The 20,950-nt window shown below is 37.9% G+C and overlaps 1 protein-coding gene across 4 annotated transcripts in view; it reads right to left on the bottom strand.

The window, feature by feature from the left end:
• The window catches only part of LOC132131578 (nuclear factor 1 A-type), a 150,023-nt gene extending 133,427 nt beyond the window's left edge, over window positions 1-16,596 (bottom strand). The window contains exon 1 of one of the 4 annotated variants that reach the window (XM_059543636.1): window positions 16,431-16,596. In XM_059543636.1, coding sequence (XP_059399619.1) covers window positions 16,431-16,526 — 96 coding nt within the window. In that variant the 5' untranslated portion in view covers window positions 16,527-16,596. The remainder of the gene's footprint in view (window positions 1-16,430) is intronic. The other 3 variants (XM_059543637.1, XM_059543639.1, XM_059543640.1) reach the window with 3 other exon arrangements.
• Window positions 16,597-20,950: the final 4,354 nt, after the last annotated feature.

Raw genomic sequence — 20,950 nt, forward strand, 5'->3', positions numbered from 1 at the left:
GGACAGGGCTGTTTTTCTGGTGATCTCAGATGGGAGGGAAAAACAGCAGCATTTAAAACATTGAGTTTGAGGATCGAGGGTGAAAATACACTGGACCTTTTTTATTTGACCTAAAGAATAAAATATAGAAATATTATATTAATATTGTGTGTGTGCGAGTCTGTTCACAACTGAAGCCTTTATTTGTGATTATTTGAAAAAAATGTTTTTTTGAGCTGGCATTATTATATGCATCACATACACTGATCGATCAGTGATCACATACTGTATTGTGTGTATATGTGTGTGTGTTTATATACTGTGTGTATGTATGTGTGTATATATATATATATATATATATATATATATATATATACACACACACACATACCTATACACACACTGAATTATTTTTTTTATATACATTATTTTAAGCATGCAAAATTCATATACATAATTAAGCATTTTAATAAGTAAATAAAATGATTGAATTTATAATATCGGAGATCATATTATCAGTATATATCACCTATATTTTTATGTTATGGCTGATGAGATTTATTGATCTCTTATTCGACCAGATCAACAACTCCAACAACAACAACAAAAAGGCCTCCAGTAAGCACAATGGTAGCAGAAAAAAGCTTTAGCAATTATTACAATTCTACAGTTCATTCATTTTATAAGTACATCTTATCATATGTAATAGTTATTATAAAGTAAAACAAAGACATACACTAATAATTACAATCATGTATAAATGTTATTTATTATTTTAGTTAAATATGTATGTGGAGCCATAAAGTTGCGGGAGATTGCTTTGACTTCTGTTTTAGAGCAATGTCTCCCTCTATTGGTCAATCATGGTAATTGCATTAAAATTGTGTCATTGAATTTGACCATAAAATTTTGACTATAAAAAGGCCTGCAAATTAACTATGCAAGAAAAAAAGAATATATATATATATATATATAATTATTAAGTATCAGTGTATCAATCAAACTATGACAAACATTTTGAACTTGCTTTCTCTCTACTTTTTCTGGTTCTCCTTCAAACTATTCCTTAGGTCAAGCCAGGATTGCATGGCTTCTAGAATAAATCCCATAGAATAAACTCCCAGCAACCGCTTTGAACACAGAAGCTCTATGTTCTGAGAACAGATGTGCTCATATGTAAGGAGGAATTCCAGTTTAATGTTCAAACACAGTATATGTGCTTCCTTTCCCTTCTCTTTCCCCTAGCTTTTAATTCCTAGACATTCCACACAAGAAACTACATACGTTTACCTTACTGTAAATGTTGCACTATGAGATATAAGTCAGATCAGTAGCTATATGTGACTTGAGTACCTATAAGTTTATCCACATCACTTTTTATTGTCTTTTGAAGCCTCCTGGAGAGCAGAGGTGGATGGCCAGGTAAATGAATGAAGTGACTCTTTGATGCAGGAGAATGATGTAATAACCTACAAAGACTTCGGCTCTGGATGAAGGATACAGGTGGAGAACTGGGACAACATCATTTACTTCACCCAGCTCAGTGAGGGGTGGGAAAGGAGCAACAGGGCAAGTCTGTCTCCACATCTAAAAATCTACACAGCTTCAGTCTCATACCAGTCTTAGTTGACGATTTCATACTCTTCTTTGGTATGAGTCCAGCAAGAGCTTAAATATTGTATCAAAGCATCTGCAGGAGAAGCTAAGCAAAATTGTAAAAAATGTAAAGATTATTATATATTTATATATCCTACTATTTAACAACATTAAATATAAATTACTTGTAGATATACAAAATAGTCAATTAAATAGAAATTAAAAGAATTCTAAAAACTAAATAATAATGAATGAAAATGAGGATGTGAAGGCTAGATGTATAACTGACGCCAAAATATGGTCTATTGTAATACTGATATTGTAAAATGTAAAAATTAATTAATTAATTAAATATATAATTTCAATGTAGGAACATTACAGTTAATATATTATATAATTAAAAATGTTAAATGATTGTATTAAAATATAATAATATTCATGAAGTAAATAAACGATCAAACAAACAAAGAAATCAATTATTCAACAATTTAGCTGAGACTGTGGATAGATGCTTATCTAAATAAGTGCAGTCTGCTCTAACAAATGGTTAATTTTGAAACATTACATTTAATACTAAATATATTATAAATACATTAAAAACGAATGAATAAAAAAAACTATTCTAATTATATAATGAACATATTACATAATAAAATTCATATTGTTTTTAAGAGGCTGTGAGGGACAGATGTACTCATATCTCAAGTTCAGTGACCCCCGGGTGCAAAATATGGTTTATATGAAATATAATTTTTTTGTCAACTGGATACATGTATCTTTAGTGATTCACCACCAGCTTTATAACTGATTTATGGATTCTTGACACACAACCTGCTAAAACGAAGTGTGAGCTTCACTGTATGCGGCAGGAGAGAAGTATGACGGCGAAATAATACGAGGATCTAAACTCGGAGGTGACGGGCCCGGCAGACCACACAGAACTTGGACAAATTCGAGAGGAATTCCGAAGGAAGTGTTTAGTTTTCAGCTTCACTTTCAATAAAGCTGACGCACCACGTGTGCGTTTGACCCGTTCCCTGTACACGCATACGGTCCATCTCTAGCGCTGTCTGCTACCTGAGTGCACTCTGTATCGAATTTTCTTCACTGCAGAATTAAATGGATGTGCCCTCTCGAAGGAGTGGGTCAGCACTTATTTCCGCGCAAGTTAATGAAAAGCACATGGCTCGGGTCCTGTTTTAGCAGACCTCCTCCTCCCTCTGGTTCATCCATCTCTTGCCAAACTTACTCCTGCTCTCGATGGATGATGAACCAAGCTCAACCCTGAAGGCAGCAGACGAAAGAAAACACAAAACCGCCTGAATCCAGAGGCCGATGCCAAGTGAAAAATATGTCCGTCTGCATTGCTGTCGATTCCCAATAAGACAGCATTACCTCCTCTTATAAACAAAGACGAAGGGGAAGAAAATGCAACGCCGAATATGGCGTCCATGGTCCCATTTTAAGGTGGTCACATTTAGAATCGAACAGGCGAATTCCAGTCATTTCAATGGGAGTCAAGAGATTTGTGTGAGGTTCCAGGTGAGTTTTGCATTCAGGTTGCAATTCTGACCAACAGAAAGCTGCTTGTTTAAGAAGTGACTTGTGTCCCCGGCAAGAGCAGGCATGTATGCGGGCAAGCAAAAGAGGCCAAGTGTATTGCTGGAGGAGTTATGACAGGGCCAGGGAACCGGTGAAGGATGTGGCACATCTGACTACAGCTCCAGCACCATCTGTCAGCCTGGCAAAATCACTCATAAGCAGGTTACAGGCCTCCTGCAAGCCCTCTCTGCCTCTTATCTACACGCTACGTGACCCAGCAGAGGGCAGAGTGGGTATGGAAGGACATGCATGAATCATGATGCAGAAACCACCTTCAGATGCAAGGCTTTAGAAGACCTCACAAGGAGGGGACATAAAGGGACATTTGTTCAAATCTAAAGACTGTGTAAGTGAAGTATAAAGTATAACAAAAAAAAAAAAAAATTGGAATCATACAACAAATCTTGGCAATCCAAGAGGCATTAATAGTGATACAGATCAAGTAAGAAAATGCATGTTTGCATGTGTGTTGGTTGATATCTGGACAGCTGGAGCCAATGGGCCATGGGAATACACTCATCATGAATATTCAGGCCCAGCCTCTGGATGAAGCAGTTGTGCGAGGCAACTTTCTGGTTCTGCTGGAGGACTGCATATCAAAAAGAGAGAAGGAGATGACAGATATATATACTTAAACTGTTCCTCTCTGTCATTTATTTCCATGTTATTTTCTGAAACTGTTCAACAGCATTTCCTAAGGCTTCTGAATATGCTCCATAGTCCCACCTATAGCTTTTACAAAAGACACAATATGTATAACATTTAATATTAATACTTATATCAAGCAAAAGCTATATGAATCATCTATAGAAGCATTTGAAACCGCGCAAATTAAATAATGCATCAGGAAGGATAGAGTTAACATCCTTTTCCTTGAATAATCTTTTTCACGCATCTCGATCATGTTCAGGGAATGTTGTACTGCGAGCCCTAAAGCAAGTTCCCAAACACTGTTTCAGGGTTAAATAAGGTTCCAAAAACAACTATTCCTTTAAATATTACAACTGTACCGTTCACTCCCATTACCGATGGGAATAAAGACAAATCCTCATTTGGCCGACCAGATGTTCCAGCAGCCAGCAACAACTGTCTGCGAAACCTGCCGCTCCTCAAGAGACGTGCAAAGATCACAGATGCGTCATCTGTTCTCAACAACAGGAAAACAATGGCATATTTTGGAATACTCGGAATGACCTTTCATCTGAAATAAAGATTTAAAAATAGCTTAATGCAAAAGTAACTTTAGAAGCATTTTCCTTCGTGTAATATAAATAATGACATCTTTTTACGCATTGTAAAAACTAGGAAAGCATCAGGTTGTGTTTATTTGTACAGTGAATTCGGCTCAAATTTATTTTCCAGTTTTCTTCATGGTGTCTTTCAGGAAACTTATGTGCCATGGACGTGATGTGGAGCGCCAAAGCAGATGGGATAGATTAATTACCCAATGTATGTTTAAGAAGAAAGGTATTTATTTGCATGAGTGGCCAGGGGCCGGAATTAAAACACCGCAAAAGTAATAAAGGACATGCTAGTCTTTTTTGGGAGGGATCTCGATGAAACCGGCGTTTTCACAAGCTAGGAGCTATCAAGTTGCAACTTAAAGTGGTTTCAGGGCAATCATAAATAAATAAGAATAAAATAGGCAATCTGGAGCAGAGGAAAGCTCTTTGTTTACTGGCTGCTCAAGGGACCTGAAACGGACCCTCCGAATAAATAAATACAACCGCTACAGGAAGTTCAGCCGCTTCCCCTCAGGTCCAGTTTAGTTTTATTAGCTACAGTCCTGTAAAGATATTAAACAATGACTGGCTCCCCTCCTTTCTCTCTTAGTCCTGCACGTGAACATGTTACCCCGCTCAATACAAGCCTGTAGAAATCCTAAACATCCACTCTCTGAAGAGATCTTCCAGGCGTACGTTCTCCAGGTGCAGCTTAGACAGCAGCCAACTAATCAGTGCTGATGCACTGCAAAAGTGTTATTACCTTCCCAAAAACCAGACCTTAAAAGCAGTTCACCCCAAATTCTGTCATTGTTTACTCACACTCATGTCCGTCCAAACCAGAAGTCGAAAGGTGAAGTGAACCAGAACTAGACCAAGCCCCAAAAATTGCCACCAAAAAAAAAAAAAAAAAAGGAAAAACACAAGTGACATGAAACCATTCAAATATTATTACAATTAAAATAACGGTTTTCTATTTTAATAGCTGAATTTCAAGCATCATTACTCCAGTCTTCAGTGTTACACGATTCTTCAAAAATCATTTTAATATGCTGATTCGGTTTGCAAATAATATGTGACCCTGGTCACAAAATCAGTCTTAAATCGCTGGGGTGTATTTGTAGCAATAGCCAAAAATACATTGTATGGGTCAAAATGATACATTTTTCTTTTATGCCAAAAATAATTAGGATATTAAGTAAAGATCATGTTCCAAGAAGATATTTTGTAAATGTCCTACCGTAAATATATTCAAACTTAATTTTTGATCAGTAATATGCATTGCTAAGAATTTATTTGGACAACTTTAAAAGGCGGTTTTCTTAATATCGATTTTTTTTCTCTTTTTTTTTCACACTCAGATTCCAAATTTTCAAATAGTTGCATCTCAGCCAAATATTGTCATATCCTACCAAACCACACTTAAGCTTATTTATTCAGATTTTAGATGATGTATAAATCTAAATTTTTATAAAATGGACCCTTATTACTGGTTTTGTGGTCCAGGGTCACATATATTATATAGTCTTTCAATACAACATTTAATATTATGTGTCCATATACCTTAAATGTGGAAACAGGGAGAGGAACAAGAGGAGGACAGGTGTGTCAGTGCACCGGTGCCTTTTGAAGGAGGGCACTGGGACAACAGCTTGCTCTCAGCAGGGGTCTTACAGAAGGAGCAGGTGAAAAACTATCCCCCTGCACCTCTTTTACAGTGTCTACCTGACACCACATTGAGCAAGGGGGAGAGGAGAAGAGCAAATCAGCCAATGGAGTCGTGAGCGAAGACGCCATCTGGCAAAGGTTTCAGTGGCAAAACTCTGCAATTTGGGAGAGAAGCCATGCCATGAAAAGGTCAGGTAATAATGATGCCACTATCCTAAAGGATAAGGGGCTTAGACATACATATGTATGACAATTATTCTTGAAAAAAGAAGTTTTAGGAAACTGATTCTCATACTGTATGCACAGCGGGCAAAGTTCACTTATGCACCAGTAGGGGGTACCAAATGTCTCAGCATGAAACATTCATATTTACAGATGACAAGGCCCAGAGCAACCTGACACACAAATCAGCTCTGGCCAGAGTGAGCAAGCGCTCAACCAGAGATCTCCAGCTGGACTGGACGCAGGTCAGATGAAGCTTCACTGGCTCTCACATTTCACTGCGCTGTTATTTAACAAACCTCTCCATTCTTCTCAAAACATTTCACCTTATGTTAGCACAAGTCAGTGTAATGCGGAGTTTAGATATTGGTTGAAAATATCTGGTCCGGACAGAAAGGCCACTCTCTGTTGGGACACCTAATCTGGTTCATTAACGCTCCCAGTCGACCATCAGGGCCAGTCTCCCACAGATAGCTCAGATTTCAACCGCTCGACAGTGGTGCACCTGTGCCATCACCTGCTCTGCACACGTTTAACACCAGTGTAAAGAAATTATGTCTTAACAAAGGGTATTTCACCCCATCATAGTGGAATGAAAAGAAACTGACACTGCAGCAAAGTGTAAAACATGCAGCTGAAATGGATGAGTTCTAATTAAACAAACAAAAATATTATTTCCAGTGCCCAAGCTAACAGTACACATTTAACAAGAGCCACAGGTAGTACTAACAAACCTTTGCCTCGTGCCCCTGGTTTAGGGGGGCCCAGAAAGTGATTGTGATGCCGACTGAACAATCACTCTAGGAGGCAAGTGATTAATGTTTTGTACCAGGTCCAAGAATTGCTAACTGCAGCCCTGGCTATAGGTAAAATATTCCAAGTCAATGAGTATGGGAGGAAAAGAAGAGGATCTTTGTCAGGGGAAGCATATTTAGACACGGGAAGATGGAAACAATTAGAGTTAAATGGGACCTGAGTGTGCCAGCGGATGGCTTGGATTTGGAGGAGGATTCCAGCTTGGCGAACTGATTGCAAGAGGATGTCTCCACTTAGGAAGGCAACGCCCTCACCTTCTCCCGACCACACCACATCATTTAGACTCCGGGATGAAGGGTCTGGCTGCCACACAAGAGTCGGATTGCTGTCCAGTCTACACTGCTGATTTACCCATTCAACTTTTTAAAGGAGGACCCACTAAATTAAAAAAAAAGTTCAAGCTACAAACCTTGTTTGTAAGTCTGCCAGTTAAAGAAAAGGAGATAATCGGTGTGGATTTGTTTTTGAGCCCACTGTGGCCTTGCTCATCCAGACAGATGGGAACCTTTGTTTGCTCCTCACTTTACTATAAAACATGACATGAAAGTTTTATAATGCCACTCTTGGCAATCTAAAACTCTGTTTATACCTCAGAAAGTCCAACCAGGTCTAGTCCAAATGCTGCACTTACGAGTACCATAACTTAAGCATATTCCAGCTCTCGCCCCGTGCCCTCCAGCGTGGCCCTTCCCAGACAGCATCCCTGGGACACAGAGGGGTCGACAGAGTTCCTGGATGCATCAGGGCTACAGATGTGCTGGCAGCTTTGCCAGGGGTCACCTTGGAGAGGCCCATGGCAGCTTGTCCCCTGGCTCCAGCTGGCTCCCACTTTAATCTGCCCAGAGAGAGGGAGAGAGGAAGAGATCCAGGCAGGAATGCAGCGTGTCGTACAGGATCACCCATGTGGATATCGCTTTTGGTGATCCTCTACTTGCTTTAGCAACCTAAATGAGACTCTTGATTCCTGTAGGAGGGATGCTGGGCCCCAGAGATGCCCCCAGCAGCTGTTAAGCCTCCCCAGAGTCATGGGGTCAGCTGCACCCCCTGTTGGCAGCATGTGTAACATGGTGACAGGCTCAGGGGGGTCATGAGGTGCCCTGCACCAGGCAGACATAAGTAATGGGGCCTCCCTGTTTGGAAAGCACAGCTCTGAATCAATTTAATTAGATGGGCGGAACAGAACACCTCCACCATTAGAAACCAATGAACTATGAGACACTGTGCATTATTTCCACATTATAGGGATGTTATTAAGCACAGTGCAAAGTTGAATGTCTAAAAACAATACAAATGCAACCAACATCGTAGTAATGGTATATATAATTATTGCTATATTTACTTTTAACTGAAATGTAACCTATAAAATAAAACACAATACAAATAAATAAATGTAAAAAATATGAAAATGAAAAGGGAAGTCTTTGTAGCTTTGCAACCTCTAATTCAATCCACCCTTGAATATTTCCGGGGGACAGTGGTTGAACAGGTAGACTATGTGCAAGTGGCATATCTCTGACTTTATGAAAGTAGGCCAATTCTCTCATTATCTGGCAACAAGAAGTGTTTCACAGAAGTGTCTGCAGTGGTGGTCTTATCATATTTAATCTCCTGATTTCAGTGACATCTGTCCATACCGCCTCTCTCACACATGCAGACACACTCTCTGTCCTCTGTATGTCCTGTCTCCATCAGCATCGTCACCCAACAAACACACTCATATCTGATTGTTTGCTGAACAGTAATCTCACCTAATCCATTCAGATGAATTTTAATGAATTAAGTTGCAATCTAGATTTGATTTTCAGTAATCATCCACTCATCTGATTGATTGTAAAATCAGGCCCTACATCACACATATGCGATTTAAATTAAATTTAAATTAGAGTTTAAAACTCTTCTAACATGTCCTAATTAAAGTAGGACACATGTGGGACATTACACTACTACAAAGAAAAACAAATGCAGTTATAGGCTGAATTTTGCTACAAGCATCAACCTCTTACGCTCTCACACACTGGCATTGTGTTACACTCAGCTTAACCAGCTGTGTACCCTACAAATGCAGTTCATATTTCATGGTTTTATGCATGAGTCTTAAGGTCAAGTGGAAAAGCCCACATAATAATTTCTGCCACAGTTTGAGGACTTTACTGGCTTTTAATAAGAGGAAAGTACCAATTCTGTAGAACACTATGACACAATCAAGCATTATGTGAGATGTGAAGACTGAACTCATTGTGCCAAAATGAGAAATGGAAATTTGTATTTACATATTTGGACACTTGAGCAACAATTTAAAATGTCTAGATATTATTGCTTTAAATAATTATTAATAATATTAACCGAATAAGCACTGACACTGCTTTGTTTCTTTTTATATCGTGTTATTATTAATATATTTTTATAAAAATATTTTAAGTACATGCATTTAGCAAAAGAATTAAAAAATGATTTACATTTGAATTGAAACTAAATTAAATGTGTTAAAAAAATAATTTAATTTAAAGCGTAAATAAAAGTGTATTAAAATAAAACACCAGATGTATAGTTTTACATGCAGAGAATGCGAAGAATTATAATATTATATCTAAATGATGCTTACATTATGTAATTGCATGCATGTCATTGCATTCTATAAAAATATCAAAACAAGTGGTATTTCTTGAAAATAAGAAAATAAATGTAAATGTACAGACACTTTAAGCAAAACATTTCCAAAAAGATTTTTAGACTAAAAATAAGTAATTAAAATAAAATAAACAAAACCTCAGATGTATGGTTTAGATTCTTGACAAATTAATGTGACACTTTGCTGTTGTAAAATAATAGTGGGACATGTCCATGTTTTATTTATTTATTTATTTTTTTTTCAAACATCCACTAAAAGTCACAATGCATTTTATTAAGCTGATGAAAGAAACTGATATAGTTCTGAGAAAACTTCTTTGCAAATACCACTTGAAATGATCAAATGCAATGCGAGTGTCCAAATACTTTTCAGCATGATTGCCAGTATGATAAATGGTGATGTCAGGTAAATATCAACTTATTTCAGTCAATTTCAAGACTGTTTAGTCCTGGAAGTAAGCATCATGCACTGAGTCGTACACAGAGGAAGGTGTGGCTCAGCGGCTATGAACTAAGCTCATAAATCAAATAACCGAATGTTTGGAGATCAAATATTTTGGAGCAGGTGAGTGCAGTGGTGCTGTTGGAGACTAGAAGGGATAATAGCTCTGGCTGTGATCCAGTGATACCAGTGAAGCCCTGCACCCACAAATATTACCCATGTTCCCCGCTTCAATTGGCGACTTACACCTTTTTTTGGCAGCAAAACGATGGGTGGCTGGAGACCAAGAGGAAAAATCAGTTCCCACCCCACCAACACACACACACGTACACACAGACGCAAAAATACCCTTCCAAATACCAGATGGTGTTTTTGGAATCTGTTTCTTTTTTCATGACAAAAAAAAAAGACAACTCCCACCAAGAAACAAGCATTCTGCATACTTGGGTACAGATCTATACAACCGCCGCTGCGTTCACGGAAAGATGAGTATCAAGTGAGACATGACAGCAAAAACTTTATAAACAAACTGATGATTGCGGCTTGGCGAACAAGAAAACAGACAAGGAGGAAAAAAAAGTGCGTCGAACTGCAAAGATGAGAGTGTTTGGTTGAGGCCATAATTGGTAGATGAATATACCATACCATACCTGGTTTAAAAAGTCCTCAAATATGCTGATATCAGCCTTTCTACAGCATTACATCAAGCCTGTAAAAAATAAAGTATATGGAAAAAGTACTAAAAGGGAGATCTGCACTGGAAAATGTCACTGGATTTTATATTACATTACGCATAATTGGGTATAAATAAATTAATCCAAACAGTTGTTGGTATGAACAATTTCTACTGGATTAAAGCAGAATGAGGGATCTTGATCATAAATCTTAAAAATAAATGTTCCAATGTTTTAATAGCGATGGTATAGATTAGAAGAACCATTTAACCAATAAAGAAATGTTATTTTTAAGAGTAGAACTAAACTCCCTAAAAGAAGCATCTGAACGGAGCATCTTCGCTCTTTTTGTCCTAAACAAGACAAGAAAAGGCACCAGACTGGCCCAAAGACCCAGCTGTCTTGGCCACTAGCCACGGATCTCTAGGGAGCGAAAGAGAGAGGGGCAGATAGAGAGCGAAAGAGTAGGAGAAAAGTGAGGGACTTGGGTGAAAGAGCAACAGAGACGGGGAGGGGGGCTGCCCTGCCGAGAGTGGCGTTCCACACAGAGCCATGCCAGGAATAGAAAGGGGTCCTTTTGCTCACATAGCGACCATAACCCCCACTAGACAGCAGGGATTTCACACGCATCTCTTCCACACAATTGATCCTTTCATTCCACAGCACAGACTCACAGAGACGAGCTTAGATCGAAAAGAGGGGGAGGCAGGGAAGCTAGAAGAGAGACAACGGGACGAACCGTCTCACAAACAGCTTTGATAGCATCAGGTCAAATATAGACGAACACAGACACTTTGCATCTGCGGAAGGACTATTTTGTGGCAGTTGAGCCAAATTGTCTTTGCGCTCGCTCTACAGTATATGCTTAGAAAAGGCCATTTGGCCTTGGCAAGGGTATAGGTGTCACATAGCAGTGACAACCCGGCCACTGGGAACAGCCATCAACCTGTCCGTGTCACTATAATGGAGGAATGTAGCACATCATACATGTAATATGCATAATGTGTATAATGCATTAAAGAGCAAGATATTAAAGGCATGTCAAAATATTGAAATATCATTTATGTAATTTCTTCTAAAACTTTCATGAGAAAGTATGTCGCTCTTAAAAGGAACAACAGTGAGAATCCGACACGAAGCACCTATTTTTAAAAAGCACAGCAAAACGGTTCAGCATATTTGATAAGACACAAAGCGTTCTCGGTTAATATCTTGAACTGACTCCAAATTCAGCTTCCTTTACTTCCTCTGTTGTTTTCTTTTTCCTCTCTCTTTTTTTTTTTGGACACAAAGCCACATCCAAATCTGATCCTCGTTTCTTCGCATCTCTTGATGAAACGCCAACAACACAGCCGCGTGCCAAGTGCGAGCTTCAGAGAATGCTAAAATTCACCTGTCAATATTCTCAGCGCCCATCACTGCATTAATTTATTCAAACACGCATTTCACAGCTTCTGGCAGTTTCAATAGGTGTTTGTGCATGTGTGTTTGGGGGGGGGGTATATATGCATAAATATAATCAGAAGATAAAAACAAAATGAACTCTTGAAACTGGACATAAAACACTAGGCTCATGAAGCAGATATACATCACATTACAAAAGAGGCAAAGACACCCTCAGGCACATTTTCGACAAAAGACATTAAACATATGAACGGATATTAGAGACTTTGCTTAAGTCAAGCAGAATGTCTCTAAAAGTTAAAAATGACTTCAAAGTAACAATAAATATCTAGACAAAACACAGTATGTGTTCATATATATAAAGGGAGATATGAAATAGAAGAACAAACATGTAATAGCTCTAATTTGCTCTTTTAAAGGTGCTGCTCTGTCACCCATTGACAAATTAATTCCCAGTCCTTCAGGTGGGTGGTGAGTCATTCAGGGCTGGTAACGCGGCGCACATGAACAGATTGAGAGTCGCTGTCCTCTCAGTGTGTGCCCTGAGCACCAGCCCAGCTCTGGAGGTCTGAGCGAGTGCGATAGAGAAGCTGCTCCCTCGCTTCAGGGCTCGGCCTGGACGTCCCAGAGCAGAGACACTGAGAGAGCATGCAGTGCTCAGGAAGTTCAAGCAGACAATTCTTATCCTCCAATTTCCTCCACTCTAATCATTTCTCCGCAGTGCACGGTGGAGGCCAAATTAGAAACATCTTCCACTCCGACATGACACACACACACTGCCCGGACAACATGCGGCGAAAATGGGACGCTGTGTAAAACAAAAATGCCACGATAGATTTGCGATAGGATTTGTCATGTGGTCTTTGCGCTTTAAAGCCAAATGTGTGTAATAAAATAAAACCGCTTTATTTAAGCCTAAAAGCAGAACTACTTTTATAACAAGCATCCTAATGCAATTAACCCCAGCTGTGTGTTGTTTTAATAAACTATATGACATTCAGCTGATTTCACTGGTGAATCATTATTCAGTATAAAACGGAAGAACGTTTCTATTACTACATATATATATAAAAAAAACACAATTAAATGACAAATGTTCAATGATTTATCAGTATTTCATTTGATTTATTAATAAATAAATAAAGGGGCAAGCAATCAAACCTAATAGCTCATCTTTAAGTGTCTTAAAAAAAAGTGATAATAATCGAAATCCAATAAAAAAAAAAAATCATCTCAAAATCATGAATCATTTATTTTCCATTGCATACACTCAAGGTCGCCTTAAGCCTGTAATTAACAAGCTGCACACAATTATGCTATAATTATAAGGTTCTCTTCAAAAGTTGCAATAACCCTGAACATGTTTAAACGGCATGTGTGAAAAGAATTAACACGGAGGGCTTATGAAATCTGACAGTGTTTTTGTCTCTCTTTTAACCTAATTTGATCTGTGACGATAGCGCTGCAGGCGGTGTACACCAGTGGACCCTGACAGCAGAGAACATAATGATTTTATATCCTCAACCTATTGCCTCCGACTCTCAACCTCAAATGTGGTGCCTCTCGGGGGTGTCTGCTCTCTTACAAGCAGATTAGAGAAGTGCCAATTGTACAGAGGGTAAAATCCCATTAGCCCCTCGGGTGGTAAGGGATCCCATCATAGCAGCATTAGTGCACTGGTGAGTGGACATCAGCCCTGATCTGCTCCACCTCTTTACCCCAAAACCTCAAGCATTACAGGAGAACAAGCGGCGTTAATTGCAGCAGGTAATTTTTAAACAATGTCTACACGCATGCCGGCAATTAAATAAGCTTTATTAAGATATATGGATGATTATTTTTATGTGAGGATGTCAGGATGTCGATTTTCCGAGTAACTGCCAATAAAGACAAAAAACTAAAAAACTGAAGGATTTCATTACAAACGAATGAAAAGTGAAATTGCATTTGAATAAAAACTCGAAGAAAAGGTGGGCTGAGAAGGTCACTACAATAAACTACAATTTAAAAAAATGAATACTGTTTATGTTCACTTAAAAAAAAAGTATTTTCTTTTACAAATACACAAAGCAACCACTTGAACTAATAAAAATTAATTCCTAAGCAGACTATTTATTTAATCAGATAAAAATATCAAATGAAATTAGGAATAAGAACAGAAGGAGATACGTTTATGAGTTTTTAAGACTTTTAAGAAGAGAAACACATGGTAAGCACAAAAAAAAAAAGAAAACTGAATATTAAATTCTATTTTATACCATTTAAAATGTATTTTTTGGCACAGATTTTTTGCATTTAAAATCAACTTTTAATCTATGTGTTAAAATATAATAAGATGGGTACAAATGCATACAAAATCTACTGATCCAAACATTGCTACTATAACTGATGGCAATATGAATATATAACATATATTTCAACTTACAATATTTCAAAAAAAACCATCCAACATACTGAAACTTAGAATTTGATTTCAGAATTTTGAACCATATTAACTCATTTTATTTAAAGAGACAGGAAAACACAGATTTATTCTAATATACATCATACAAATATCAGCATTCAGGTTTTAAAAGGCTGTGTAATATATTGAGATTTATTCTAATATAATATACTTCGCTCTGTTACCTTTGCAATCCAAATTAATATGATATTACACAAACTGCAATTTATGATCGACACAAAAAATCAAATGCACACAAACATATTAGCAAAATGGACATCTATATTTTTAAAAACTCAAATATGAGAAGGTACTTAAATCTTAAAACTTAAAATGGTTTTAAAAAAGTCCTCACATTCCCACAATGCCCCAGTGTGTACCGCAGAGAAGAATTCATACACATTACCACCCTCAACTTCATGCACAGAAACGGCAGCAATCCCATTAAGCCCTTGAAACCAGAATATAACATTTCTATTCCTCTAATCCGGGCGCTCAAATAGTGTCCCACAAAGGCAGTAAAAAAGACAAATACACTAGTTTCTCTCTCACCGACCTTCCTCAGCAGTCACACAGAGAGACAAGCTTGTGTGACCCGGGTTAGTGAGGAGACACAATCCGACATCTGAGTTTAATGCTCCCCTAACTGGGAAACAATACAGTTATTGTCCCAGTGCAACACAACTAGCCTACATTGTACATAAGGAGTGTGTGCAAAAAAAAAAAAAATGTTCAAAAAATAGCAATTATAATAATGAAGGCAATAATGCTGTTTAAGTTCAAGCCGGGCTAATGAATCATTGCCTAATGAACCCAGGACGCTCTCAAAAGCCTTTCATGTACCCGGCTCATTTGTAACTGCCGGCCACAATAGACTATTGTGAATCCCTACCCCTCCTCATCTCGCGGCGATCTACAAACCGGTCTTTTTTTTTTTTTCCTCTCCCACTTTCACCTCTCCTCATTTCTGGTGGAGCGGCAGTTATGTCAAAGGTTGTCTGGCCTCTCTGACCACAACAAGCAAGTTAATCTGCCCCGGCAAGAGTCTGATTTGTCCCAGAACACTTCAGGGTTTTGTTTTTTTGTCTCCTCTCCATGCTTTAATTGCAGCGACGGAGTGTCATAGCCGAGGAGCGGAGAACAGAGCGACCACGCGTGGACCACAAAACCTCAGTGTAAACAAGGGATTAAAAGAATCGATGCGAGACCTTTCTGTCCAGTTTTTCCTTCTTTGGACTCCTGCGCAAAACTTTTCTTTCAAGTGAAAGCAGAAGACTCGAGGAAGGGGAAAACACACACACACACACACACACATGGGACGTCTCGTTTGTGGATATGGACTGACAGCAGGAAAGTAGTGAATGAATGAGAAATGTCACTTGGTGATAAAAAGAGCTTTTGTTTCGAAGTGGATGTAACAAAAAAACCAAGTCAGTTGTTATCTGACATCTTTAACAAAGTGGACAATAAAAGAGGAGTACATTAAAGAGCAAACAAAGACGAGGAATGTGACAGGACCAACAGAGGAGCTATTAAGTGGAACAAAACTACAAAAAAAAACACTAATTTCGACCAGCTGGATGTAAAAATGAAAAGTGGCGTTTCAATAAAACGAAAAGAACATGTGTTCTTTCTGCATGGAAAAAATAGAGGGAAGTTTTACTTTAAAAAAAAAAGGTAAAAGAAGAACGAGAAGAAGAAGAAGAAAAAAGGTTCAGTCACTGCCAACTTACCATCCACCAAGTCCTGGCCGAGATGTCGTAGCAGAGCTGCCATTTGATGGAGCCTTCCGAGGTTTTAGCTGCCATTACGCTGTCAGCAAGCTTCATCTGATGCTAGTGCACTCACCGGAGATAAGACACCTAATTGAGAAAACATTTGCACTGGCATGTTGGGCAACATGTAGCCCACTCCATACCATATGGAATCATGGGTAAAAAAAAAATCCTTGACAATGAACCAATCTCACGCAGACCCCGTGGCAAGGTGAGCGGCAGTCATCCGCTCACAGAGCGAGCTGTCTTTAAAAAAAAATACACTACAATGATGAGCTCTTTTTCCCACATCACTGAGTGCCCGAGGTCCTTTTTTCTCCTTAATTAGGGCTTGCGCTTCATCACAGCCGTCATCATCATCACTATCACAATTTACTTGACTTAGGTCTGCTCAAGATCTTTTTCTCCTTCATTCACTTGTTTTTTCTTTTTTGGAGGAGTGGAGAGATTTAATAGGACAGAGTCAGGTTGCGGGAGTTAAGGGAACGGACTGATGCGCCACAGGCTATTAGCCTGAAATTCGGCTGGACAGATGGAACTACTTAAAGACTATCATGCAATGTTTTGTTTTGGACTTTATCCCCCTGTGCCGGAAAATGATTCTTTTTGGGGGGCAAATTTGTTTTGAAATCATAGAGCGCACCAACAAAAATATTTGACTGCTTATACGATGTTGAAACCATACTGCTGTAAATGATTCAGTTGTTGAGGCACCGACCATCACATCAGTTCCGGCGAGGCTTTAATATAACCAATTTAAGTTTCTGTAGCAGTTTCTAATTTAAATAAAGCACTTTTAATTTCTTTTTGAAAACGATTTTATTAAAACACAATGCCACCCGTTTTTATTTTATATTCTCTTTTCTAAAATCGATATTTTGTTTTTCTTCTAAGCTCAAAAGTTATACAGCGACGGAGGTTATGAGAGGTCTGGGAGCTTCAGGTTCCTAAGTAAGGGGAATACCTGAGATATGGGCGAGAGGGGGAGAGAGTAAGCATCAAACAGTTGTCCCATTGTGACGATGGCTGAGGAATGCGATTTAGCTGGAGATATTAGAAGCATTGTTGGGAAAGGAGAAGTGGAGCACCACAGGTAACCCTTATCAGAAGGTTTGGGTCACTAATCGCAAAAGTGAGTGGCAAACCTAGAATGGGCGATCAATGGGTGGTCACTATTTTTCTTTTCTCCTAGACTTTTGAAAATACACTAAAAACACACGTCTAGAAAATTCCTTAGAAAGTAAGGTTTTAAATACTCAATGTCCTTAACATTTATCAGATTCAACATGACTAAATTAATTAGCGATATTAATTATTTAAATATATTTTGTACTATTATTATTAAGTTCTTCTGTTTTAGATTCTCTCAGTATGAACTCTAAATAAAACCCATGGCTGTTAAAACTGGTGGTCGGACACAGCAAGACTGGGCTCGGTGAGAAATGACGGCAGATAATCTTACGAAACAGAACAGCGGGGGTCTGGACACTCGCCCTTAATGGGATCCGTGCCATACGGCCAGCAAGTACTGTTTACTATATACATCTCTCAGGTCATCAGGGTCCACACAGAGCCAAAGAAAGGGCTAACATTGCACAGGAATGCAATTACAGCCCTCTCACTATGAAAGCTTGGGGGGGTGATCATCTCAACAATGCTGTCTATTGCTTATGAACAGTTTTGAGGATCCAAATAGTATATAAATGAGGAGAGATGCATTCAAATGAAGAGTGTGTTAAGCACTGGATCAAACCTATAAGAGTGTAAAATATGTATTTACATGTTAAAAACTAATTTCTCTTAATAAATAACAATTTTAAGAAAACGACTATAAATGAAAAAAAAAGATTCGACTAAATGGCTATAGAATTTAGCTTTTTTATTTATATTAAAAACTCATATTTTAGAATGATTAAAAAAATGTTAATGATGAAATTAACAACTTGTATTTTTTTTTGTGCAAAATGCTTTTGAACACAAATAATTAAGAATGAAAATTGATGGTATCATTCTCCCATTCCTCTTTTGCCCAGTAGAAGGCACTGTTGCACTGAACCGATCAGCTTTGAATAAACATTTTATAGTATAATCTAACCTTAATAAGTTTTCTCCTGACGTTGAAAATAACATACTTGAATATATAGCTGGCTATCCTTTCCTTATTTATCAAAAAGCAAAAATGAAAGGACTGTATTCAAGTATGTTATCATACACTGTGGATTAGCATCAATGATGACATGGATTTTCACAAAAAATAAAGTGTTTAGACATTCTAATGACTGCTATCTCCATCATAAGCCATAAATATTACATTTTTAATATCTTGGTGTCAATACCTTATAGAGAAGCTTGCAGTAAATTTTTTTTAAGACTTGTCTAATCCGGGTGCATTCATATAGTGGTTAGAAAGTCTATTTTAAACTATGTGAAAAATCAAAAATGTAACCACGTGTATGTATGGCATCTTCTCACTAACCTTATTTTACTTCAGATGCCCCAAAACATGATTGTCTACATCTGGTTTTTCTTTTGTTCTTTCACCTGGCACAAGCTTTGCAATGGAAAAGTACTCTGCCACCTAGCAATGCCCAGTTATTAATATTACTGGAAACTTAGCAAATCAAAGACAGGTCGGAATTTTACAAGGTTTAGAGCTCTACAAGTGCTGCAATGAAGATCTGTTCAGCTGCGAATTCAGAAAACACCAGCTGGAAGCCTGCAAACCCTGAACGACATGCTCGTGAAACCACACTACATTGACATTACTAACTGTTTTCAAACTGCTAATATGACAAATTCATTTTTTTCTTAAATAAATAATTCTCTTCATGCACATTTAGCGTTTCCACATGCTAAGTGTTTTCTAATAATGTTCATGTTTTTGTTTACGACATTTTGGCCAACACGAAAACGAACAACAGGCTGAACACACTGGTTTTATTACCTGGCAGGCCAATATGAACTTAGGGAAACAGGAATTATAAAAATAAAGAAATAAATACAAATAAAAAATAAGGTCAAGGATGAATATAAAAACAAATAGATGTATATCTGTTAAAGATGTGAAATTGTGGAATAAACATGACATGAATTAAGGGTTAAAAAATAGGAAAGAAAGAAAATGGGAGTGGGGGGGGGGGCTTTAAAAATAAGTTGTTACATAAATTATTAATTTTGAATTATATATATGTTTATGAAATCCGGAAGCAATTGTATTAATTTATGAAAGGTGTGAAGTTCTAATGAAGTGGTGGAAGTAACACTTACAAAAAAAAAAGTTTTGGTGAAATTAGCTAACACTTCAACCTACACCTCCCGTTTGATATGTCTCTCACACACACTCACACACACACACACACACACACACACACACACACACACACACACACACACACACACACACACACACACACACACACACACACACACACACACACACACACACACACACACACACACACACAAAAATGGATTATCAAAAAGACCGTTCTATCCATTGTTTTTAGTTGGATGGAGGCAGATCTGAATGCAAACTTTCACTTTGGACAGGGTTTAAGCAGACAAAATGACTTGAGAAGTCATGTGAAGTTTGTTGTTTAAAAAAAATTTGATTAAAAATACCAAGAATAACAAGATAAAGTGCATGATCATTTCATGCCAAATGTAAAGTTTTCATTCTGTTAAAAATGATTCCAAATTCAAATCAGAATTTATTAAATTCTTTCAGTAAAATATCTGAAAAAATATCCCTGTGCATATTCTGAAAGTTTAACCTTCTAAAAAAAAAAAAAAAAAAAAAAAAAAAAATGTCTAGCAAATCCAGGAAGCACCAGTGTTTATTTCCATGCAGTCTCCCTTCTGATCGTTGACAGATGCCATTATGTTCCAGGTTATTAAACTGTAAAGGAATTGCATGAAGCCAAATAAACAGTTCCTCTTCATAGATATTACTCGGCTGTTATGACTGATACCTCAACAATGTCTTCACGTGCAGAAATTCTCTAGGCCTGCAACAGTATAAGACGAGTACACCAAAGATATGAACACTTAAACTACTGCAGACAAGCGATGACAGAAATACTTTCCAATAAGCCATTCATGTGAGAGAAATAGAAGCCTAATGCCACTGTGGAAACCTTCTGCTTGATTTCGCCTGCTAGACAAATGCTAAACAAAGAAAGTAATAGGGACCTGCTGCAAATGCACTCCACCAATTAGAAACACACCGCATGGTCGTCTGCCCTATAGCGCGGTAGGAAGCCAGGGAAGCCAGGGAAAACCATCCAATAATGCACCCATTGTTGGAAAAAACCTGTCTGGAATCAATGAGAATGAAATCCAGAACAATTTACTGGAGCTGCACAGCATGTGTCTGGAAAAACACGGCCGTTGCTATTCATAGAGATTTATATACAGTATTGGTGCAAGTTCTAATTTCAATTCAGAAAAATTATTCAAATAAAAGAATGGGAAACGAA

The sequence above is a fragment of the Carassius carassius genome, chromosome 48, assembly GCF_963082965.1.
Source record: "Carassius carassius chromosome 48, fCarCar2.1, whole genome shotgun sequence".
Lineage (NCBI taxonomy): Eukaryota > Metazoa > Chordata > Actinopteri > Cypriniformes > Cyprinidae > Carassius > Carassius carassius.